This window comes from Prinia subflava, chromosome 14, assembly GCF_021018805.1.
Source record: "Prinia subflava isolate CZ2003 ecotype Zambia chromosome 14, Cam_Psub_1.2, whole genome shotgun sequence".
NCBI lineage: Eukaryota > Metazoa > Chordata > Aves > Passeriformes > Cisticolidae > Prinia > Prinia subflava.
The window spans coordinates 68,756-94,717 of record NC_086260.1 but is presented as its reverse complement, the minus strand read 5'-3'; the positions used below and the strand labels follow the sequence as shown (position 1 = coordinate 94,717).

At 40.8% G+C, this 25,962-nt stretch overlaps 1 protein-coding gene across 3 annotated transcripts in view; it reads right to left on the bottom strand.

The window, feature by feature from the left end:
* Positions 1-25,962, bottom strand: part of FGD5 (FYVE, RhoGEF and PH domain containing 5) — a 69,976-nt gene that overhangs the window by 25,952 nt on the left and 18,062 nt on the right. For 2 of the 3 annotated variants that reach the window (XM_063411185.1, XM_063411188.1), the window contains exons 3-10: positions 21,850-21,964; positions 19,101-19,159; positions 18,960-18,990; positions 9,060-9,208; positions 7,109-7,265; positions 6,597-6,684; positions 3,676-3,726; positions 2,101-2,159 (exon numbers count right to left, since the gene is read on the bottom strand). In XM_063411185.1, the coding sequence (XP_063267255.1) occupies positions 2,101-2,159; positions 3,676-3,726; positions 6,597-6,684; positions 7,109-7,265; positions 9,060-9,208; positions 18,960-18,990; positions 19,101-19,159; positions 21,850-21,964 (709 nt within the window). The remainder of the gene's footprint in view (positions 1-2,100; positions 2,160-3,675; positions 3,727-6,596; positions 6,685-7,108; positions 7,266-9,059; positions 9,209-18,959; positions 18,991-19,100; positions 19,160-21,849; positions 21,965-25,962) is intronic. The other variant, XM_063411187.1, reaches the window with a different exon arrangement.

Here is a 25,962-nt window from a genome sequence, read left to right as displayed (position 1 = left end):
GTTATACACCCAGATAAACTACAAAGTAAGGACCATACTTGATATAGCTTTGTGACCTGACAAAGCCTTTGAGTACAGTTTTCTGCTACAACAGGCAATGGTCTGTTTTCCTTTGCTCCATTGACTGGCATTAATATACCCCTGAGATTAGTGAGGCTTGGTTATCCTGTGAGAACACTCATGCCAGTGCTAGTACTACTCATCTGGGGTTTTTCCAGAGTGAGAGGAGAAGTTGCAGCAGCCCAGCTTTTCTCAGGACTGCTCACAGAGGTGCCTGTTGAAATGCTGATGTTTGCAATATGGACACATGTTCACCAGTAAACGGACAGACAAGTATTGAACTCATTTCCTGAAGGAAGTCAAACAGCCATCACATGCGAAGGATAGCGGTTTATCTGGGAATGTGGACAGCTGAGGGCGGGCATAGTTTCCTGTCAGTTCCCCAAAATTCCCAGTTTATATAGCTTTCTTCATTGGTCTTAAAACTATCATCATTCTTCTTTCAAAGATCCTTCACAATCCTACAATTAAGGAATAAAGCTCCACCCAGACAGTACTGCAGAAGTGGGTGTCAGAAATATTGCTGTGGCCACTTTAGCAGTGAACTGCAGCTTCCATAATTCTGTCTTGATGTCTGTGCTACAGGAACACCTCCCCAAGGAATTCACCAGTGTAAATAGCAACGGTGATTTATAGCTCTTAGTGTCTCAGATTGCGTCTCTAACAGATTGTAGACATTCAGAGAGTGATACAAACCCTGCTTAGTTCATCCCCTGGAATTACAGATCGACATAGTACTCTGTGGTCATGGTGTGCCTTGTACTTCTGTTTGTACAGCTGTAAATTGAAAGCAATATTTTTCTACGTGGTAAAAATGCTGTGGAGATAGGTATGGTCATGATTTGCTTGAAAATTCTGGGGTAATGGTTCCCAGGAAAAATTGCTGGAGTCTTATTGAAAAAGAGTAGATGTGCTCTGATGATATGATATAAAATAAGTGTAAAAACCTATTTGGAATTTGTGATGAAATTATTCCAAAACAGACATTATTAATAGCAATTATTATGCAGTCTGTGGCATGTGTAAGACTCAGATGATACGATGACATTCCTCAAATTAAAGCATGGCTTAATAGAGACAAAATTATTTCATCGCAATGCAACTCAGCAAATTTGATTTTAGCCACTTACATATATTTCTAACTTCAAAAAAGTATTTATATAAATATCCCATATATGAAAGTGAAATCTAAGGAAGGAGAGGTGCCAGGAAAAGATGTGTGACCTTGATCTGTTAGGGACTGAGCTCTTAGAGCTCCCAGCCTCTAACACAGGTATCCCTAAAGCTCTGAGATTTTTCTGGAAGGTTTTCATGAGATCTCAGGGTTTTGATGAAATACTTATTTTGGTACAAAGACTGCTTAAATAATGGAAAAATATGATTATAAATTCTTTGCCTGAGGAGAAGGAAAATCAGAATCAAACCCGTTGAAAACTTTGCTTAGTAAGTCTGTAGTTTCAGAGTCTAGTTTATAGAGGGGTCAGATTAAATTCCTTTTTATGATAAAACTCTAGGCTTATTAGACATCCTCCCTTCAATGTACATCTGTCCTTTCATCTTCATAACCAATTAGTGTGTTCTTCCCTAACAATTCATGTGCATTCATTTTTTCAGCCTTAAAAGCCTACCTGAAAACAAGCCCTTACTAAGATTGGTATTTCACTCCTTTCCTTCATCTGCATCATCTTAATGTGGTGATGCTACATGTGATGCTTTGTCTCCTGAATTTCATGTTTTGATGCCTGAACAATTATTAACAACCCTCACACTGTCCAGGAAATGAAATAATAAAGAAGTGAGTTGAACCCCAAGAGGGAAAATACCCCTTTGTGCTATTTGCTATAGTGTTTCACACCTTGCACATCTGCACTAAAGGGCATAGACCAACTCCATATCTGCAGTACTGCAAACCAGATCCATATAAGCCCTTGAGTCTCACCTTGGAGGAGGCTCCAGAATTTAGCAGACATGTATTCACTTGAGCAGATGTGCAGAAAACACACTATTGATCAGGGGAACATGTGTCATGGTAGCACTCACCGCTTGGAGCATGCTGTCATTGGCTTGGTCCGTGATTTCAGAAACTACGAATAAGGCAGCTGAGGCATGAAGGAAAACAAACGCCATATATCACACAAAAGAGTAGAAAAATAATTCAAATCCCTCCTGTTTGCAAGAGCATTCTTTGGCTTCTTTGTCACTTTCATAATGCAACTGCCTAGCACACAGTGGCACACAGTGCTGTCTCCCCTTCCTCCTTTCATCATTTTCTTGTATGAAATTGCATCATGCTTGTGCTGACCCAGAGAGCTTATGAGGACCCCTTTATGCACCTAGGATGGCACTAAATCTTTTTTGTAATGTTTTCTAGTTGCAGATGTTTTTGTCAATGTCTTTTTATATGATGAATGTAACCCAACTTTAGTCACCAAATAGCACGGCAGTGTAAGCTGTATCTTTTACTGCTGAGGAAGAGGACATGTCATCCCTTTCTCACAGAAATGTGTATGAAGACGTGACATGAATTAACTCCTGGTTTCTCCAGTATTTCTCTGGCAAATAACCTGGGCTAGGACACGTTTGCTGGTACTGAGAGCAGTGGCATTACATGGTTCAGGTCCTTATTTCACCTCCCTTCCTCTGTGGCTTTCTATCAATTTCTGGCCGTAACTTGTCAGCATGCTGGCTAGGAATGGTGCAAGCATCTCCTAACCACAAATGAGACAGGCAATTGTGGTCAGAGGGCTCAAGTGTCTGCCCTGCTGTTGTTTAAATTACTGGTATAGCTGTAGTTCTACTGTCAGTGACTAGGGTCTTAAATCTTGCATGAGTCTCTGTTCTTGGGCCGAATAAACTGATTTTCAGTCAAACATAAACTTTATTGTAATGAGTTGGTTTGGGTTTATAATCAGTGTAGGAAGGGTGAACTGATGTCATCAATACAATGTTACTACTGCTTACTCCAGCCTGGAAACTACTCCCACAGACACCACAACTAAACCTTGCTTTGATTTCAGTGGGAATAAGAGACTTCTGCTATATCTAGCTCATGTGTTGGAAAGGATGGTGTTAGCAGTGGATTTGTTCCTGATTTTGCAGAACTGCTTTTTATGCAATGTCTTTCAACTTTATGTAACCTTAGGGAATCCAGAATACAGATATACAATTCAAACCTCCTGGATTTCTCCCAAATTCACAGAGCACAGTAGGCATACCATAGATAATGGTACACAGTCAGGCAGGGGAACCCATCTGAACTGACTTTACAATGACCAGGTCAAATATTTACAAAGCCAAAGAGGACTAGGATTTCCTCAATGACTGGGGCAAAGCTACAATGTCTGCACTATGCCTGCACAAATGTTTTCTTCTTCTGTAAGTTCCATCATGTCAAAACTATAGGAAGCCCACATGTTTCAATTAAAAAAAAAATGGATTCTTGTCCTAAATAATTTGTCTAAATTAATAATCAGTTCTTATAGATTTTACATCTAACCTATTACTGCAAAATCTTGAAAAATATCATCTTCTATATGCTACCAGTATAGAGATCTTGCACCTCTTTAGAAGCAATGTTAGCAAAATAGAACTTTTCTTCTACCAATTTCATTTTACCTTGTGTGGCTTCATACTCTGTAGAATCAGGACAAAGATTATTCAAGTAATCTGTAGTAAATGATCAAACACAGAAATACAACAATCAGAATACAGATTAACATAATTTGTAGAGCTGTTAGCTAAAACATTAAATCCTGATCACAAAATCAGACACTGGTTGGGGTTGGAAGAGACATTAGGTATCATCTTGTTCCAATCCCTCTGCCATGGGCAGGAACACCTTGCAGCAGACCAGGTTACCCAAAGCCCCATCCAGCCTGGGCTTTGTACACTTCCACGAATGAGGCATCCACAGTAATGTCCCACAGCAATTTATTCCCAAATAATTAAGTGTATATATAACCTCCTTCCAAAGCAAAACTCACCTCTGATGATATTTTACTTTGAGAATCAATGCAAGAGCATTGATACAGATTTGAGCTCACATAACTTGGCAGGTATAAATAAATAAACAATGTCAAAATGTTTCTTAGTCAAGAGAATTGCTGAGCAGCTCCACTTTACAAGTAATTGTTTTTCTAATTAATTCTGTTTTCCCAGCTGAACAAATGCTGTTGGCTATATTTACAGTTATAGTAAATTAATCATATGCTTTTTATGGGCACAGGAAGGAGACACTGGGTCTGTACAGGCAGGGTTCAAATAATTACTACTGAACTCAATCATATTCTGAAAATAGGTTCTGTAAGACAGATACAATAGTGCTTAGTGTGACAGCAATTATATTTGCATTATATACAAACCTTTAACCAATGTTTTTTTGGACTACTTTTCTTGGACCACCTGTTTATTCTGCATCTGGGTCTTTATGCTTTTAAAGAATGTAGTGTGTAAGTGCTAGAGTTTTAAGACCATAATCTGGAATTACTTCATTCTCATCTTGCTGATTAGTCCAGACTCCTAAACTCTGCATCCCAGAACTAGATCTCTGTGCTGAGAATGGGGCTGTGCATGGATGTCTGTTCCCTTGGATGTCTTATCCATACACATTTCTCTTGCTAGTTCTGTGCCTTCCCTAGCATCCTGAACTCCACCTGGCTTTTACCTGCATTCTGGAAAGCATCGGCCTGTACTCAGGCAGGAAGGGGTTGTGTGATGTCATCAGGCAATATTTAGTGTTCCTTTTCACCACAGCAAGCTCCGTCCTCAGCTATGGACCAAGTGGACAAATCCTTTTGGTTGTGGTGCAGTTAAGTGGTAACCAATATCCTCATAAATACCCATCCTTATGTGGCAGAATCAGCCAGTTATCACACAAGTGATAAGAGAGAATCTGAAGGAGCGCATAGTTCCCAACTCATTCTGTCCTAGCAGTCAAAGAGGGGCTTGGTTTCCTGAGGTGAAGAACTAAAGTAGTAAATCTATTTTCTGTAATATCTTAATCCAGCAGATTTTATCTCAGTATACACAAAAGCTTTCATTTTCCCAGCTAATGTCAGTACCTGGGACAAGGAGGAGCTCAAGTTGTTCCAAGCAGAGATGGAATCCCATCACTGAAGCCCTTCCAGCTTTCTCACAAAATACCATGCTGCATGTTTGCAATTTATCTTGTGGACCACAGAAATGGGAAAACAGAAGATAAAAGGGCTATTTCTGACAGGGGTATGCCAATTCCTTTCACACAAATGCAGTATTTGTGTGCATGCACCACAAACACTATGGATCACGAGAGACTGCTAAGCACAGCAAGCCACAAGTCTGGGAAGATTCCCTTAAGGTAGACACACCCAGAGAGGGAAAAAAGTCAGACAGAAACTAAATCCTAGTATGGGGATCCAGCATTCATTTGTATTGCTTATACTACAAAAGCAGACCCAGCTGTGAATAACAATTTGCATCCTTGGTCAAAGTGTCTGGAGCAAGATGAAACTGCTGCTAATCTGTGCTGTTAATAAAGTTTTCATATAGTCACTTTGTTCTGCTGCTTTTATAGAAGGCTCTTCTATTACGCTGTGCCCTTCATCGGCTGTATGGGCAGGGCAGGGTTTATGTCTTCCTTTTTACTGTCCCGTGCATAACTAATCTTGCATCCTTGTCATCCCAGCCATATACATACTCCCAAAATATTTCTCCATCTTTATGTCTATGGATCCTTGCTCTTTTGTGTTCTAACTAAATTACATGACAACACTTAGTTTCATTTTTACATTTCACCATTTCCTTCCCTGGCCAGTTCTAAACTTTCCAATTCTTTATAGGGGCCACATCCTGCTTCAGAAAGCCTTTTGTCCTCACAGGCTCAGACTTGCTAGATTTGGGGTGGCTTGCAGAGAAGGAACATAATCCCCCTTGGAGTGACTCAGGCAGTAGTTATACGTATGGTCCTGAATGTAAAGTGAAGGTATAACTGTAAATGTAAAATATACTGTTAATGTAATTTTACATCTCTGCCTCCTATAATACATCAAAATTGGACTGGTTTTTAGACTAATCATTAGCTTTAAGTGTACTGTGCATAGGTGAGTGCAGTACTGGGTAGAACTACTTTGTTGATAAGAAGACAGTGCTTGCCACTGTCGTACGTGATTCAGTGCAGTCTCCTTGTAAGGTAACCTGTCTTTTACTGTCTCTGATAATTACCCTTCACTTAATAAAAAATCAAACCTGTTTGTTGGCAGTGAGGCTGAACTCTGCCTCTCCTGATTCACAGAAGGAAAAAGCGAAGAAGGAATGGCTGAAAGCATCTGACTATGCTTTTTTGTGACCTTTCAACATGGCTGTCCTGTAAAAGTGCCTGCCTCTTCTCAGGCTGCCTGACACTTCCTGAATCCTGAACCAGGCATATTGAAGTTTCCAGGAAATCCCATACTGCTTTAGCCCTATTTTAGCTATTATGGCATCAATATGTAGCACAGTGCAGGCACAGAACATCAGGGGAGTGTTTCTATTTGGGTACTTTTGAGAGTGATTTTACTAACCTGTGAGCATCACACGATACTGAAAGACACGGTGTACCACTTTCAGAAGCTGGTGTTTCACACTGTAAGGGCTGTCACCAGAGCTCTGCTGTCCTCAGTTGAAGGGAAGAAACACAAAGATCGGGGAGGGGGGGTGAGCTCAGCAGCAAATTTTCATCTTAGTTATAATCCTAGTTATTAACACATCCTCAAAGAACGTGATAAGAAGTGACTGAGAAACCACTTCACTATGTTTCAGTAAAATATACTCACAGATTTGTAGATTCGCCAACACACATCACACATTCTGTGTGCACATGCCAGGAGTGTGTGGACAACAGAGACAGAAACAAACACATAGTGCACAAGTGAACTTCTTACTTCAGTTTTAGCACCAGGGCTGTGAAAGTAGACTATTCCTCCATTCTACAATATGTGTGAACACTGGTGGTGTTCCAGAAAAAAAATCACCTTTGCATAATCCCCATGGTAAAGCCATGCATTAGTGCACATAAAAGACATGTGAACCTTACCTCAAACTCCTGAATCATGGTAGCCAGTTGGGAGTATTTAAGGCACGTTTTATCTAGCAAAGCCAAATTCCTGTCAAACTGCATAATGTATGCTGTGTGGTGATTCAGCCTTGATTTTCTGGAGAGAAAAACATCAGCAACTTTCTGGTGTTCGTCCCTAAGGCCACAGAAAGAAAAAAAGCAACAAATAAACAAATAAATAAAAATAAAGAAGCAGAGCCATACTTCTTGCTTATTGTATTAGACCCGCAGTGGCTCTGTACACTGTGCACCTAAAGCCTAGGTTGAGCGGCAGGAAAGTGGGAGTGCTTCAGATCAGACTGACAGCACCACAGCCTGCTGTAGCATGGGCACCATGGGGGCTGGTCCTTTGGCTATGCCTCTGCCATAGCAGCACTCTGAGACTCCTTCCAGGACATGGCTTCCACTTCTGTAAATAGACCTTCTAGTGCTTTGAGCACTGTCTATGGTGGAGAATATAACATTTGTTGTAATATCAGATCTTCAGCTCTCCTTCACTGCCTGTTTCTCAGCACTGCCTCACTGTCATCTGTCTCAGTATTCAGATGCACAGTATTGAAACATTTGTAAAGCATGTACAAGGAGAAGGCAGAACAAAATCTGAGTTCACAAAAGAGGAATCATACATAATAGAGGAACGTGAGTTCCTGGGGATGTCCAAGGCAACAGAGTGTCTGGGGCAGTGCAAGCAGAGGGCAGGTCTTACTGGAAGCTTCAGGTGTGGTAACTATCTGGGAACCTGTGTAAGTGCAGGTCTGTAACATATGTATATCTGTTTTGTTGGCAGTATTTGCAATACAGTCCTCTTTTATCCCCAATGCCACAGAGTAACTCTGGACAGAACTCTTAAGGCATTTACAGTTGTGTTCCTTTTGTCTTAGGGAACGGGCAGCATGCTTTTAGAGTAGGGGTGTGGCTTTTTTAGCACCCAACACATTTTAGATCCTAGCTGGAAACACTATGTCTGTTTGCGTTCAAAGAGTATAAATCATGAATCATCGGTGACACTTTAAGTCTTTCTGCCAACAGTCCCTTGGTGGGCACGAACAAAAACACAGTTTCCTTTAGCCTCTCCTTTCCTTGTTGTGTGCTTTGACTGGGAAGTGCAGGGCTGCAAGGAGACCTGTGCCCTACATTTAGGATTGTTACTGAAAAATTCTCCTCATTTAACTGACTTCTTTAACTGCTCAATGGCTGTGCAGAAAAAGGATCATCCATTCTCAGTGATCATTGCCTCCTGGAGTTTAGCAGGTTGGAGGTGTGGTCCACCTCCACCTTTCATGGTCCATCATTCAATACAACCTGGCAGCCTGGCTTATGTCAGAGGTCTCTTCAGCTGAATGAATTTTGGAGCATTGTCTGTCCTAGTCATGGTCTAATTCTCTTGTGGAAAGTCTTTGCCCTCTAAAGATGTTTGATGGAGTCCCATTAATGGACTGTCAGTGTCTGTTTGGAAGCCTGGGGTAGCAGATCCACGCCTTGGTGCTGGGTGCCAGGGGCTGTCCCTTAACGGAGAGCTACACAGCTGCTATGTAAATATCTGGAAGTAGATAATCTTTAGGGTCAGTTCTGATGTAAGTTGTTCCTGCTTCCCACAGCATGAGTTTGCGACCTTCGGGCCATGATTGTGAAGCCACTTGGTGATGACTGAGAACTGTCAGGGGATAATGCATATGAAGCTGGCTGTTCTCACACTGACTGATGGGGCCATTTCAGAGTTATGGGCTGTTCACTGCACACATATTTCTGTATTTGATTTCTTAGCCTGACAGTCTCTACATTTACTTCCTATCTGTATCCAAATCTGCCAAAGTAGTTCAGGCTCTACTCTTTTCACTTCTGCCGGGATGGTCAAGGGAACACCAATGAGTTCACCCACCTGCTGTGGAGAGTGTGTTAAGACCATCAAACTATGCCATTCTGTACTTGCCATTTAAGGACTCTCTCTTCCAGTTCTTTCAGGATGTCTTGGTGTAATTCATAAATTTCAGGGAGTTCACTTAAACCCTGCTTGAGTTTAACTTCTTGTTCATTTTCGTCACCGTCTCCAAGCACCTTCAAGATACCTTCATAGAAATCCTGTGAACAACAGCATTGAAGTGAGGCAAACAGACGTAAAATATCTTTTCTGAAATTATTATTACAATTTCTTGACTCCTAAACTATGCTTTCTAAGACTTCGAAGACATGCTGTCAACAACTACAGTGTTCGGTATGGCAGGGAGATAATAGAATATGTTTTCTTTCATCCATTAGTTCATACAGAGTTTCAGGTGAATTCCACAGTGCTATCAACCTAAAATGGAACATTTCACCAGATCAAGCCATGAGATCCTTATGCATACAATGTTTTGGTATCTTTTTATTTACCTTGCCTTTTCCCCCTGCTTTTCTGGGTGTGGTTTGTCTCATTTTTACAGTGTTTCTTAACCTGAAACAATTTTTAGAAATGAAGGATGAGATTCTCACCTCATTGGATCCAACAGCTTGATATGAAAAACATGAACTACATACCTTGTGCTAGAATTTGCACTAGCTACACTTCTGAAGTTAAATATAAGCTCTGGAGCAAATAATTTTCCCAATGAAACCTGAGTCCTTTCTTCCTCATCTTAGAAATAGTTTTCATCATGAAGTGGTTTATAAATTATGTAGGCATAGAGGCGATTCCCTCTATATTAAAATATAGCCAGCTCTGGTACATGATGGCACCTATTTCAGAGTGCATAGCAAAATGCTTTCCCAGGTTTGAGTTGCCAAGAAATAAAGTTCTGTTCCCCGAAATTTTAGGGACAATCTTATCAACTTTCCTAGGCCATACTGGGATTTATCATGGCATTTCTCATGACTCTGGCTTCTGTCTAGTTACATTTTTTTTTAAGTAGATGAGGTTATTAAGGAGGTGTCTAAAAACAACTGACTTCCATAAAACTTGCTAATATCCAGGTATGAGCAACTCATCAGAGTATGCTTCACTGTGAATCTACACTACATTGGATTGCCACTTTGGACTGATTAAATCAAGGTTGCTGTATTGATTTCAGCATGGTGGGATCTGGTTGGTATGACTGTGATCCTGCTGAAAGATTCTGTTCTTACAGAACAGGAGAGACTCTAGTCAAAGAACTTCAAAATTCCACTCTCACTGATAGGGACTGACTCCATGCAAGATCAGGTTTTAGTCTCCTCAGATTCATTCCTGGCTTTTCTGTTGTTACTGTCAACTGCAGTGTCCACACTGGCTCTCTATGAGCTGGGGTGACTGGATTATCTAATAGATACTAGCCAAGAGTCACACATGCACAACGTTGGGTTTTTTTGCAACTATAACAGCTGAAACATTTGTTTTCTGAAAAGCCACTAGAACTAGATAAAAATAAGGTCATGATGATATTTTTTAATTAATTACATCCTTGATAAAATAATATCATAAAGATTTTTGAAAAAGTATTACTATGTTTCCTGATTATCTGGGTCTGATTTCCACAATGTATCCTGCCCAAGTACCATAAATAATCCCAATATTGTGCTATTAAATTTCCAATTTTTTCTGATGTGAGTTGGTCTGTCTAAATTCATGTTTCAGCCAGCAAATAATATAGAATTTTTTCAACCAACTAAGCCAATTAATCTGTCTCCTGGATGCTTTTACTAACTCAAAGGAATCTGCAACCTTTTGAAGTCCTCAGCCATCATAATTAATCCAGACGAGGGAAAGGGAAAGAATCTAAAGGGTTCTCTCAGCTTTTTGTGCCTGGACAAGTGAATAGCTTGTAGTTCACTACTGATGTGCTTAAGTAATCTATTATGTTGCAAAGATGTCATCTTTTCCAAATTAACATCAAACAGCTCTATATCTGTCCACTTTCCACCACAACTGAGCAACAGGATCAACACTCCTTTCCCACAGCATCTCAGTGGATTTAATTAGTTATTAATTGTCTATCTCCTTGACTATAATGAATTCTCAGAAAAATAATTGCAGTTGTCTGGATAGCCAGCTTTCTAATGATTAACAAAAACTTTGCACCATAACAGCAATAACTATAAACATCCATTAAAAAGTAATTATGTCACAGGCTTGAGTGGCTGTGAAGCTGTTAATCAAATGCAAAGTGCTTTTCTAGTCTCACTAACTGTAATTAACCATGGCACCTCAAGGTCTTTAAGTCTGTCACAAAAGTCCAATATCTAAGTCCAGGAGGTACTAAACACTGAGTCCATATAATTCCCTGATGGATCAAAACTTCCTTAAAACATCTTCATGTATTGAAGTTGCTCGGTTCAAGGTTCTGGTGTGATAGCTACTTCCAGGGGTGGGTGAGCCTGCAGATCTCACACCAGTCTTATGCCTGTACCTGCATGTGCGTGGGAAAGCATAATCCAAGCTGCCTAGGTGACACAAAAGGTTAGCAACCCAGCTATAAAAATACATTTCTGAAACATAAACCTTTTCTTTACATTTTGGGCATCCATAAATAAGCCCTTTATAGCCATCCAATCACCATATACTTAACATCCCTGACAGAAATCCTCCAAGTAATGAAGTGAAACAGAGGATCAAACCCCGCAGCCAAAAATGTTGTAGGTTTGGGATTTTTTTTCTTCTTTTGTTTGTGAATGTCACTAATACACAGAAGTTCCATATTTTCCCTTTAGGAATGCCTCTGAAGAATTCTGTTCTCTGCTATAAATGGGGACTGTAACCTCGAGTTTGTTACTCAAGTGTATGAGACAAGGAGGAATGCAGGGTTTCACCAAGATCTTACGGTTTATGTGGAGCTCTGCCTAACTGGCACATGCTTGGCTCTTGGAAGAGAATCTGACACCCTCTGTGAGGTGATGAGCCACCCTGCAGGATGCTGGGATATGAGATGCTTCACTGATGCTAAGAGTGCCTGCTAATGCTAACAGGAAACAGTGATTACAGGCTAGGTTTCAGGGGAAAAAAAAATTAGGTACCTGGCTCCAGGCTACAGAAAGACTACAGCAACCTTGATACTTTTGTAGCAGGTAGTTATCTCCAGGTACTTTTTCAAAGAAGTCAGCAATGCCAGCAAACAGAGGGTTTTGGTAGAGCACTTATCAAGAAAGTTCTGTACAGGATTCAACATCTATACAAAATGCGATATTCTAATAAAATGGCAAGAGGTGTACTTAATGGGACAAAAGTTAGTTCTGGGTTTAGCTTCCAGGATTTTGTGAACAGATGCAGAAACAGTGAATTTGTGTATCATTTCTCTCCAGCAATGTGGGTAAATGTGCTTTGGAGTCCACTTGCAAATTTCAACTGTAGCAATCCCGTGTATGTGTCAACAGACATTTTGCAAGGTGGATACATCCCATACACACTGTTATCCTTTCTGTGGTTCAATCCTGCTGCTAGTTAGGCTTTATTAGCTAAATGAGTTAAATGAGAACATTTAACCTTGCAGCAGGACTCTAGTGAAAGGAAGGAAAACCAATCTCTTGTCAGCTAAACTATTTGGCAGGCAGGTAATTTACACAGGAGAAAAAGCTGCTTCTTTGTACATACATACATACATACATACATATAAGTATATGCTATGTTAGGTGATTCCTTTTCTTCAACTTCTACTTGAAATTAACCTGGAGTGCAGTAATTCATTCTGGATTCAAAATGCCTGTTTCTTTTTTTTCTGTGTATAATGGAATGGGGCAAATTAAACCAGTTCATCCAATGAATATGAGCGAATCCCTGGGAACTGGGGACTACTGCAACCACTTTAGTAGAGGTAGTCAGAAAATTATAGGACTGAAGTTATTTTCTACCTTTACTGTAAAAAACTGATGGTTCTGCCATCTGCAATTGGTTGAAAACAACTATGAATATTAGAAAGTTGAGTACACTAAAGGAGAGAAAGTTGGGATTTTTGACTTACAGGTGTAGCTAAACAGATAGCTCTATTTGAAATAAAAACTTTTAGAATTGTCCAAGAGATGCTGATCAGTAGCTAGATTTGCTTGGGTTTCTTATTTTTCATCTTTTTAAGCAGTAGTGTAGACAATTCTAATCTAGTCATAATGGAAATCCCAGTCCTTGCGTATTTACAGCAATGGCAGGAGAACAGAATGAGAAGGGAGTACACCACCATTAACACTGTCTTCGCCAATAGTAATTTTTAGCCCTATGGTTTGACCAGCAGTTCCTCTTCAGGTGGGAACTGAGGTCCCTTCTCACTGGCTCACAACGTTGTATTCCTAGCATCAGTCCTGCATTTGAGCTAGGAACCGTGACGTTCTGCTAGAAAATTGTGATTGCAGAGCAAAGCCACTCTTTAACAGGCCAAGGGAAATATCTGAAACAAATAGTGTTTCTGTGAACAAAAAGTGCACATTATATAGAAGGAACAGATTGCTAGATTGTGGCTGAATTAGAAAAGCTCTGAATGCTTGCAGTGTAAGGATTGTGGGTGACTTTGATTCCAGATCTTGAAAACAAAGTCTCAACCTGCTCTTTATTGCATTGTCTCCTTGGGAAGAACAAAGGTTCTACAAAGCAGAATAGAGCTGACCTTTTCCCCAGTTTTTGAATTAGCTTCATGTTGTTGTTAACGAGGTAAAGAAATCTTAACTCAAAAGGACCTAATGCAATGCTTTGAAGAAGTTAATCATCTGCTGTTCTTGCAGGCACCTGCCAGAGAAAAACTATGCAAGTTTACACAGGCAGAGGTCTGACCTCTATTATTGTCATGGCTGAATCAGCTTTTCTGCATATGTCTCTAGTCTGTATTAAAGAAAAGGGAAAGATCTGATGGGTGAATAAATTCCCCTGGGATATTTCTACAATTTTCAAACTAGATGTGTGAGTTTCCATTAGGGAACAACACTGGGAAAAAAAAAAAAAAAAAAAAAGGAGTGAGTGTACAGAGCAGATGCATTAGTGGAAAACCGCAGGTTTTTTCTGCCTTAGTCTTCACGGGGGGATACTGGCACTTCAGCTACAGAAATCATATCTGCACACAGCATGTTTACCTTGTTCACACCACAACACCCACCCGGCATCCAGACTTTTATGATTTTCAGCAAAAATACGTATATCAACATACATGCATACAGAATAATTTTACATGTATATCTAGAATTGCAATTGCTTCCCTAGTCATGCTGGTATTTTAATGCACTGATACTAATGGGAAGTCATCATATTTGACATTTTGTGAGGGGGCCAGGGAGGACAACAGGAAATCTTGTTGCAGCCCAAATTATGTAAGTAAAGTTTACGCTAATTGCATAAAATGGTGCAGGATTTTACAGCCACTCTCACTTTTAGAATGAAGGTGGATTCAACAGATTCTACATATTACAGAATCCAAAGCTCTTTTGGACATCTAGGCATTATACCTGAGGGCAGGGTGAAGGGTTCAAAGGGGGAGAAGAGAACCTTCATATTAAAGCCAAGTGCAGGTATGAGGTGCTGTACATCCTATCCAAGTACATGAACCAAGTCTGACTCATGGTGGTTCTTGAAGGTATCTGTATCACAGTCAGCAGCCCCTCACTTAATGATGAAAGTGGCACTCCTGAATTAAAAAGTGGCACATCTCCTATAGTAGACTAAATGACCCCTGATCTGTATGAAGCAGTGATCTCATATTTTCTCACTACTGGACTCAGCAGAAACAATGCCAGATGAACAGCAGAAAATGCTATCGCAGCAGCCACAATTAGTCTCTTGTCCTGCCATGCAGAGTACAATCTAGGTCAGGAACCTTGACCTCAGCAAACTCTCATATGCAGCCAAATAGACACATTCATCCAAAACACTGCAAATGAATTTCAGAACCAGCAGACTGTACAGTAAGCACTGAGAATACTGTATCAGTGCAGCTTTTTACCAGGGAATTGTCCTCATTCAGATGTGCTGGTTTAGCTTTCTTCTCCTTTTAAGGGATATACAGATTATCTTAAAACTATTTTGGCTCAACATTCCCACTGTGGAAGCTCCCTGGCCAATATATAGTTATTTACCCACTGCCAATGAACAAATAAATGAGAAAAATTTCAGCCTAGTGTAAGTGAGGGCAGGCTATTATTTTGTAACAGTCTGTCCTTAGGCTTCTATAAGAGCTTCAGAAGGCCTAACAGTGAGCTAGCTCTTTGTTTAGCCAGCACGTTGCATTCATTAAAACATTTAATTAGGAAAGTCGTGATTTGATTGGTCCAGCAGAATTTTGAAAATCATCCAAGAAATTCACAGTAGTAAAAAAGGCTCAGCAAATGGAAGTGTAAATAATTAGAAAGATGGAATTCTGCTTTGTCTAACATGTAGCAGTGGTTCCTAAATTAGGCAGTTATTTTTGTTCTTGTTTTTTTTTTGCTTTTTGCTTTTGAGAATGTGCCACCCACAAGAGTTCTGAAAGTAGAGTATAATCAATGAGGTTTAATCTCAAGTGAGAGGCTTAGCACTAAGATTATTTTGTTCTTTTTTACTTCCTAAGATTTATTTTCCAGTCATGAACATTGGGATGTCTAATGCAGGGTTGAATTCCAAACTGCCCTGAAGGCTGGAGAACAAGAATATATCTATCCTCATCATATTCATATCTAGATCTCCAAATGCTTAGGAAGCATAAATCTGTGTCTCTTTGTTTCTAACAATTGTGATCCATTGTTATGTGGAAAATGCAAACCAGGAAAGAGGATCAATTTTCTTTTTAAAAGGAGGCGTTAGGGCTGATGTCTTTTTAGTGCAGACCTATCCTTAGTTCAGTAAATATCTTGGAGGGAAGTAATAACTAGTTCAAAGGGGGTTATGCACACACAAAGAAGATGATTTTATGTACAAAAGCCAAAGGCAAAATAAATATGAACATGGTCCACTACAAAAATGAAAGGGAAAATAAACATGACCATGATACACTATCATGCAAATGTTTGGTCCCATAACAGACTGGGATCCTGAAGCAGTCTGAGTTACACTAAGTTTGATTTGTGTACATCTTGTAAAGCCATTTGAAACAGACCAGTTCAGGGGAAGCAAATAAACCATCTTGGTGATGTGTGAAATTTGAGGCTGAGAAATCCACCTTCAGCATTTTGTTCAGGAGCAAGTACTAAGAAAAGGATGTCAAGTGCAGCCTGCATTGCTGGGGAAGCGTAATAGGAGACAGAATGACAAAACTTGAAGATTAAATTATCCTGAAGGAAATTCAAAGACTAATCAACTTTGGAAAAACCATGAATACGAAGAGGTCATGAGCTTGGACTAAAAGGCCCTGCCAGTTCCATCTGCTCAGACCAGAATGAGTTCTTAACTCACTGCTGCAAAGAACTGCACTACCTCCAAGTACGACAAGTAATAGCTAACCTTTTAGATTATTATCACTACTACCACACCAACTGATACCAAGTTTGTGAGTTAACACAATGTTTCCAGTCTTTCAGTTCAATAGCAGAGTGGGTGTATGGAAATGTCATCATTTTGGCAATCAATCAGTTTATTAAAGTCTCTACTGAAAGGCCAAACAAATTCTGTTATGCTGAATGAACAGCAGCACTAGCCAAGCCTGTAAATGAGATGGGAAATTGCTCTTGCTGCAGGCTTAAGAAAAGTGTTTTTCTCCTTTCTGAAAGCAGCTAGCTTGTGGTTTAGTTTTTTCCCTTTATTACCAATATGTGTGTTTACATGAGAAGATGAAACTTGAGACTTAAGCATTTAGAAACTGTTTTCTTGAGAAAGTTGGTGACGGGAAACAGAAATGTATGCCTGGGTTGAGGAATGTTGACAAGGAAGCCTTTGGTCCTAACCAGCCATGAATGGTGTGTTGTACCTTGAGAGCAATTTGGTGACTGTGGTCACTCACGGTTGCTTCTGAAATCTGCCAGTGGAACTTGTGTCAACAGCAAGTGCACAGCAAGATTTTTTGCTGATGTGACTATTCCTAAAACTATTCAAATATGGGAAAAGGAACAATTAGATTATTGTAACTTTTAGTGTTATGGGAGTATTGAAAATATTGCCTTGGTTTGGCAATATTACGCCAACATTCTAAGGGACTTACATATAGTAAAACTGGTAATAATTTCTCTAGATATTCTGAACAATATACTGGACAACAGGCAAACATAAAGATCCAACATCACTTGGGATGGAAAAAGTGACAGTGTTTTCTAGATTGAATGTGTTTGCAATGAAGAAACTGGCAGTTTATTTCTGAATGCCACGGCAGGAGTTGGTATGATACAGACATCAGCCTATAGCAGTAGAGATGGGGTATGCCAGAGCAACAGGCAATCAATGAAACACAGAAACATACCCTCTGAGCCTGTTTCCATAAAGATTTTTGACTTCTTCTAAACCAACAAGTGCCTGCACTAGCAGACAGGTGTGAAAGCAGGCTGCCTGTTTCTCTCTTCTCCCTCATTCTGGCCCCTTATAGGACACTCCAAGAATTCCACACTGTGCCTGAGAGCATTGTCCAAATGCTTTTTGGACTCAGACAGACTTCCCTGGGGAGCTTGTTTCAGTACTCAACCACCTTTTGGGTGAAAACATTTTTTTCTAATACCCAACCTAAATCTCTTCTGGTTCTACTCCAGCCATTCTCTTGAGACATGAGAGTGAAGAGATCGGACCTGCCCCTCTGCTGCCCCTCAAGAGGATGTTGAAGATCTCAGTGAGGTGTGACTTCAGTCTCTCCTTCTCCAGGCTGAACAAAGAAAGTGTCCTCAGCTACTCCTCATAAGGCTTCCCGCCCAAATATGTCCCCATCCTCATGGCCTCTTTTAGACACTCTCTAACAGCTTAATGTCCTTTTTATACTGTGGTGCCCAAAACTGCCCCCAGGACACGAGGTGAGACCATACCAGTGCAGAGCAAAGCAGGACAATCCCCTGATGGTCTTGCTGTGCCTAATGCCCCCCAGGACACAGCTAACACAAATCCAACTGTCCATCGAGCAGGACATCCAGGTCCCTTTCCAAAGTGCTGCTCTCCAGCCTCTTGTTCCCCAGTCTCTTTATACAGCCAGGGTTGCCCTGTCCCAGGCAACAGGGACAGGGCACCAAATCTGGCACTTGTCCTTGTTAAACTTCATGTGGTTGATGATGGCTGCTGCCACCTTTGTCTCCCCACATGCAGTTGTCTGCGGAGGGCGCCACCTCGGGGGAGGGTTTGTCTGCCATTTTCCCTCTGTCTCAGACCTGCTGTGGGCTGCGGATGGAGAGGAGTTACTCTGCTCTTTGGAGTTTATCTTTGTTCCCAGGAGCCCCTGAGAGCTCATCAACTTTGTAACTAGTGAGTATTACTGTTATTTTTTGCCTGTTGCTGTTTCTTTTTTTATAGAGTTCTTTTTTCACTTGTATCTACTCCTGTTCCTTTCTCCTTATTGGTGGAAAGGGATTTGTTAAACCAACGGGAGGTAACTCATTTTAGACTATCTGCCCCTTAAATTGTCTTAAACGAAAACACTGTGACACAGTGTGGATAGCCAAAGCACACTGGCTATTACCAATCTGCATTATCAGAAAACAAGAAGCTTAAATGGAAGCAGAGTGAGTCCACTGAAACCAAATCCCCATGCTTCATAGCTCTAGTTCCATCTGTCTCACTCTGAAGGGAGAGTGTTCACCCCTGTTTATCTCCGTCTCCTTCTCTGTACTAGGCTTATTCTGCATTTTACACCATTCTCAGCCCCAACTGTTGGCCAACGCTTTTCCCTCTAGACGACAAATCATAGATTTTAATGGTTCACAGTAAGCTGTTCCTCCTCAAACTCACTTAAATCCCTTCAGTGCTTCTATGTCTTTTAAATAGCAGCTAAATAAAAGGCTGTCTAGGTTTCAGTGATTAAAATTATTTACTCACCATACGTAACAACTGGAGCATTTCCACATATCTGGGGAGAGAGACAAACTTTTATTAACTGCCATCAAATGAATACTAAAAGGTTGACTGCATAGCTTCAATTTTAGAGGAGCAACAGGTAGGCTGTAAAAACAAACTCACACTTTTTCTGAAGACATTAGCTCCTGGGCAATGAGGTAAGCTCTGGACTGGCCTTCTTTCTGTCAACAGAAGTCAGAAGCAATTAAGAAATTTCTCATTCTACAAAGTAGAGCAGTGTTAGAGAGCACTTTGAACTGACATATTTCTATAGTAAAAATAGTGACCAGACTTTAATTCTTTGTTGTTCAGTGTCTGGCATTCTGGACTTTCCAAGACAGGCCATTTCCCCAGTTGAAATACTAGTAATATGATACAATATAATAGCTGCTAATACAGATGGCGATTTTGAAAAATGTCTTGTTATTGAAGGAGGAGTGAAATTTTCAATGGATTTTACAGCTCCAAAATTTGTCAAAGAAGCAGAAAGTGCTTAACTTCCAACAGACTAGCTTCATGGCTGTTGAGGATATGCCACTTGGAAAAGGGAGTTCTTTATCAAAATGATCATATGCCAAACTGCTCTGACTGCTGTCAGTGAGACCTGTGGAAGCAAATAGGGGAAAGTTTAGACACTTTGTTGCATACTAAACAAAATGTCTAAACTAAATATCTCCAGAATTAGTTCAATACTTCACCAGTCAACATTGTTTGAAATCTCAGAGGCACCTAGTTACCTGGTAGGCATCTTGGAAGACACAGATAACTGTGAAAGAAGCCAAATGTATGGTTCTGAGGCACAAGTGGCTAATAGTATTTTGCTTCTACTTCATGACTCATCCTTATGGTAAGAGATGGCCAAAGCATAGAAATATGTACTGAAAGGAATGCACTGGGAAAAGTTTGACTTTTTCAGCAGTGATGAAGTGGGGAACTAAAACAGTGGTCTAGTAGCTGCAAAGAAATGCAGCCCTTAGTGACTTAAAGTGAACTCAGGGGAAATGAGTGCAATATCAAGTCTCTGTGACATTGCTTGCCAGACTAAGTATGCTGGTAAGAAGACTCAGTGTAGCAGAAAGTCAAAGTCCCTACATGGCTGCTGTGGCCTCCATCTGCTAAGCAAAGGCATTGAGTGAGTCTCGAAGGGCAGCTTCTGAAGAGGGAACTGGGAGAGGGCTGTACCACAGGACTAGGCACGACTGGCTGCAGGGTGTAAAGATTTCTAAAATGCTGGCAGATTTGCAGTCTTATAATAATCACTTGGACTTTGTTTCAGAAAGTGAATAGTTGAGGGACCTACATCGACTCTCTATCCCCTATTCCCAGAAATCTGTCTACAGACACTCTTGTGTATCTCAGAGTTAATTTCCTGGTTAAACAAACAGCAATTAAATAACACAAGACAGACAATGCATAGACACTCTTAGACTCGCTTTAGACAGGCCATGTGACACTGAAGTCCCTGAATTTTGGCTAAGACATATTAATCATCAAGATTGGTGGCACTTTGGTGACAGTCACTCCCCTCTGAGCATAGTGCCAGCTCTCAGTTGTGCTGACCCAGCTGTTTGCAAGACCTTGATCAGACCCAGACTGGCCTCCTCAAAGAACTGACACAAACTGATCCAGCTTAAAAAAATTGTGAGGCTGGAGGAAAAGCTGCCTCCATGGGGCTAGAATGGAGTTGTTTGACCTAAGAGCAGCACAAGTAGATCACAGAACAATTTTCTAAACTAGAAGCAGTAGTATTGTGCAAGTCACTTCTCTGGAGCACACTTTTGGAGTACCCTTTGCATTTCAAAGCAGGGGAACTAGTGAAAACATGGAAGCAGAAGCTCCATCATTGTGTGTGCCACTAACTTGCCACACTAACATGGACAAATTGCATCTTCTCATGCACTTTACTATGTGTGTGTTGTACGTCAGACATGGCTGAGCATAGGCGTATTGTAGCTTGATGGTACTCAGACAAGAGTGCTACCGTCACAATCAGAGCTCATAGCAGATTTATAAGCTTCAGTCTCTGAATGACTTCATAATACCCCTCTGGTAATTATTATGCACTATGTAGCAGTTCACAGTAGTGTCAATCATAAGTAAGTTGAGGCATTACAAGAACAATTCACTTTTTCAGGTTAGCTCTGTGAATCAGTGAGAGAGAAGGAAAAGCATCTGCCTCCCAGATCCCATCCTTGAAGAGCTAGATTGCAGCTGTCCTGGAGGATCTGTGTAATTATATAAATCCAGACCTGTTCCTTGAAAGACATCTGAATTAGGTGCTTCCTCAAGGCACACAAATCTGTAATTCCCAACTCTAGCACATTTCAGTTTTGTGTGAGTGCCTATTTTAATATGTTAAAGGTTTGCAAAACAGAACGATTACTAGAGTCTAGAAACCAAGCCCACCCAGTGGAAATGTGTAAGGAGCAGCAAAGACATTCTTATGTACTGCTGCTGTTGAGTCAGTAGCTGCCCTGCTTGTTTTGAGACCTTTGAGACTGCTTACTGTTCCATGTTTGCATGTAGTGCAGGTCTTCTCCATCTGTCTTTTTTTTGACTCAATGTAATTTTAAATTCTCAAGATTGCAATTCAATGCTTTGGAATGTGACATTTTTCCTGACATTCAAGTCAGGCCTTTCTTGCTGTTTATGTTGCCTTCACTGTTCATTTTCAGACGAAAGTCTTTGCCTTTGCCATGTACTGTAGAGGTGAATTATTCCTAGTGCAATGAGGGAGTAAAGGGCTGATGGCTCTGCCATTTCTAAATGAGCACCAAACAAAAAGCAGAGAGAGCTGAGAACCCAGGCTCTTCTGCAAACTGCTTTTCCTTCTCCAGGTTTCATGCATTAGCCATTTTTAGGGGTTTTTTACCTTGTTGGTGAGACTGCTCTCATCATCTTCTGAACTCTTTTGTTCCTCATCTGATGTGGGAACTTCCACTGGTGTCACAGAGACTGGACACACCTTGTAGGGCTCAGTATAGGCACTGCAGAAAAACAGAACAGACTAGCTCAATGGTGTTATTCCCAGACTTGCTGTTGCTCAGATATATAGAATCCCTGCAGAACTGCAGGGCTTCGAAAGCAAGATTTGTCAAGCAGGGGTTGTTTTGGCTGCTAGGTTCAAAGGCAACCATTTAGGCAAGCAGAAGACAGTGAAAGGACCAATGGGAAGTTAACTGACCTTGTTCAAGCTTCCTCAAAAGATCAGTGTTCTGGCCCAGTTTAGAGTAAAAGCTTCATACTTTGTTGCAACCAGAACTGCTTTGTTCCTCCCTAGTCAACCCCTCAAAATAGATACAGTAAAATCACACTAACATTTTAAAATGGAAGTTAGATATTGTGATAATGTGTTTTCTGGGAAAACATCAAAAGGATGAGAAAAGTATACTGGTAATACCAATGCCATCAATTAAATGACAAGATACTCAGGTTCCAAAATCGTTGGTTGTTTCAAGGGAATATGAATTCAGCTCCAGAAACCCAGAGAAAGCTGTGCAGTAAGAGGGCTGGACCCAGTGTGAAACACAAGCTCATGCAATACAGGCCTGTGGCTTCACAGCATTTTATTAAAAAAAAAAATCAATTAAAATTGCCTGTGAACTCAAAATCTCCTCAAGGCATGACTAAAGCTGATCTGTATATGCCTAGCTCCAAATTCCAGTTGCTGGATCTTGTTAAACCTGGTGGCAGTCTTCCAGATATTGTTACTGCGTACTCACAACTGTATTCAAGTTGTCCCTTCATTTTGACTTTTATATGAAATAGATGAAGATTTTGGTGTCTTACTACATCAAGCCACCTATGATTTAATAATTCTAAAATCTCTAACTTCATCCAGTTATCCATTAGCATTATTCAATTCACCAACCATTTTAGCATCAGCTTTTGCCATCCAATTGGGATATAGCTCTTGGTACTGCAACACATAACTTATTATTCTGGCACTGGCAAAAGATGTATACCAAGCTGTGTATCTCACCTGGTCACAGCTGGGTTGTGCAAAACCCACATGTGTAAAATTCACACTAGCAAGTGGGAAGGAAAAATAATCAACACCTGCAAAAACCCCAACCCTCCATTTTTGGGCCAAGAGGATTGAATCCAGCTTTTTTCTGCATGGAGTATCCCTATCTCAAGTCCCAAGCCCAGTAGTTCCTAGTTCAAACTCTCAGACAGTGACATTCTTATTGCAAAAAATTAAGATCGTATGAACTCAATGCAGCGATAGTAATTTGAGAGAAGCAACTGAGTGCTGAAGTACTCTGTTTTATTAAAACTGATTATTTATTTCCCTGTATCCATTTGTAAATGATTGTTTTAATTCATTCTACAAAAGGAAGGCTCATTATTAAAGGAAATTAAAGTCCAAATGCCTTTAAAGCCAATAACAGGAAATGCCTATTAGTGCAGCATGTGTTTAGCCAGTCAGTTCCCTATGGCAGATCATCAAGGCAAATATTGTATCTGAAGTCTGAAAAGGGCAAGAAAGACATGATGTCTGCTAATAACATACACAGCCTGTCAAGGCAATGTAACACAGGGATAATCACATTTCACACTCTGAGGCATAAGCTGTTTGCCTGCCAAGACCAGAAAGGTCCCCTTTTGAATTCCACAAACATTTCAGTTTGAATTTTGCTCTTTCTTGCATTGTTGTGGTGCAGAATGCAGGAGAGGGGAAGATTTTTGGTCAGGTGCATAAGGCTTTGCTGTTTTCCAGACTTTAGGGACAAAACTCTCCCAGCTTCAACCACTGCTCCTGGAGACGCTCACAGAACAACAGTGCTGGTTCAGGTCTAGTTTTGGAAGGGAATGCAGGAAGTGAGGAGCGCAAAGATGTTAGAGCACCGTCTTAGGGAATGTCCTCTGGCCCAGCCTGGGGCACTATCAGTAGAGAAGGGATAAGAGAAAGTCTGAGAGTGAGATTTCACTTAGCCATGTCCCAGACATGCTAGGATGGATGGCTTTGAGGCTTTTGCTTTGAGGCACCTGCGTAGCCAATCCACCACTTCAGCCTCAGTGACATCCCCTGGGGCGTACCACTGTCTGTGAGCACCATTACTCTCCCCAGCCCTTTGGCTTCAAAACATAGGTGAAACAAAGCAGCAGTAAAAACTGGACATGCCTGAAAACAAAACACAGTGTCCTTGGGCCTCAGACAAGCGGCATACCCCCTTCCTGCTCTCCCAGGCATGAGAGAGAGGCAGTGAGCTGTGGTGGCCTCAGCTTGTGCTCCCCTTGGCCCTCCGGCCCTTGTCCTGCATTTCCTGTAAACAGGGAACAGTTCCTCCCCAGAGATGACCTGGCAATGAACTAGGGAGGGCTGACGCTCAGCTGCACCACACCCAGCACCCTGCTGTGCCAGAAGGTACAATGGGGCAGCTGATAATACATAATATATTACTAAAGGCAGCTCTACCCTTTAGAGACTCCTTTGAAAATATTATTTACATCACATGTCAGCCACCACAGAGCTTTTACTTTCAATAAATCATTAGCTTCACAGGCAACCCAGAGCTTTTATATCCAGCAGCCCCAGCAGAGGTTTTCCTTAAGATTATTTTTTATGCTTCTCTTTTCCTTCTTTCCCTTTCTAAATCACAGCCCTGTTGATCTCCATCACCCTATCATTCCCCATCTAGGGTAACCTTTTGCTATGTTGAATCCTTGCAATGCAAAGGAGATGGGCATAATGAAGACCTGAGTACTTGGCAGTGACAGAAGTACTGTGCTGTGAAATTCTTCTTCCTTCCCAGACCATGCACACCATACATCATTATGTTGAAACTACATTTTGCATTTCTTTCAAGGGACAGAAGATAACAAGGAACACATCCACTAATTACCAGGATGGGTTTCAAATTACTTGCTGAATAACCCCTAGTTACAGCTCAAATGGCCTCTGACTGAGAAACCTCCCAACACTTTTGACCTATTCTCCTCTATAAAATGACTTATCTTGGTGACAGTCTGACTTTGGATACAAAGACGTAAAACTGGGCAGGATTCACCTTGACTTCATTGGAGTCACTTTATATTTATACTTGAGATCTTTGGGCAGCATAAGACCCTCTGATTTCACTCTGAACCCTCTGTAAGACTTATTCTTCTCTCTAAATCAGTGACAGAATAAGCAAACCACCTAGAACTTCATTAACAAAGAGAAAGAGAAGATATAAATAGTGACTTTCAGCTGATCACCTGATGGTCATCTCAGAATTTGAGAAACACACTTCTCTTGGGACACCACTGTCTGGGAAGTAAAGCTGAAACTGCTGCTCTACTACAAATTCTTTGTTTTGATCTTTGGCATGTTTCTTAAGTTTATGCTTTGGCAGTCAGTTGTGTAAGTCTCAGAGCAATGTCACATTTAGAGTACAGGTTAGATCGAAGGCTTTGGACACTGTGGATCCCTACCAGGATCTAAACCAGAACTGCTTTGTCCATCTCCCTCAAGGCACAGCTTTACTTCTCTTCTTCCTCTTTACTGCAAACTAAAAGGGATTTCACTTTGTCCTTAAGACAGAGGGATGGGTACCCCGGGATTATGACCATGCTTAAAGCACAGAGTAATGTTTTTATTCTTATGGTCAAGCTGAGATACAAAAATCTACCTGCAGCTATTTAATAGTTGTGCTTGCTATTATTGCTGTTTTCTGCTAGCGGCGAGGGTTCTTGAGTTATAGGCTGTCAGTGGCTTTCAGGCAGCCAAGTTGGTGATTTCTGCAAAAGGCACACACTGGAGAAGAACACCAATAATGAAAGACTTAAGCAGTACTACTTGCCCAAAGAATTAGAATTCATAAAAAACATTGCAGATAGACACTTCAGAAAAAGGTCCACATCAGTCATCGTGTGGGAGTTTCATAAATGGAACCAAGCAGAGCCAAGGCATGTTTGCCACACACAGGGCTCCCCTGGAGATGTTCCATGTTGGTGGATGGTTCTGCTATTTTACAAGCATATTAAACAAGTTTAAAAT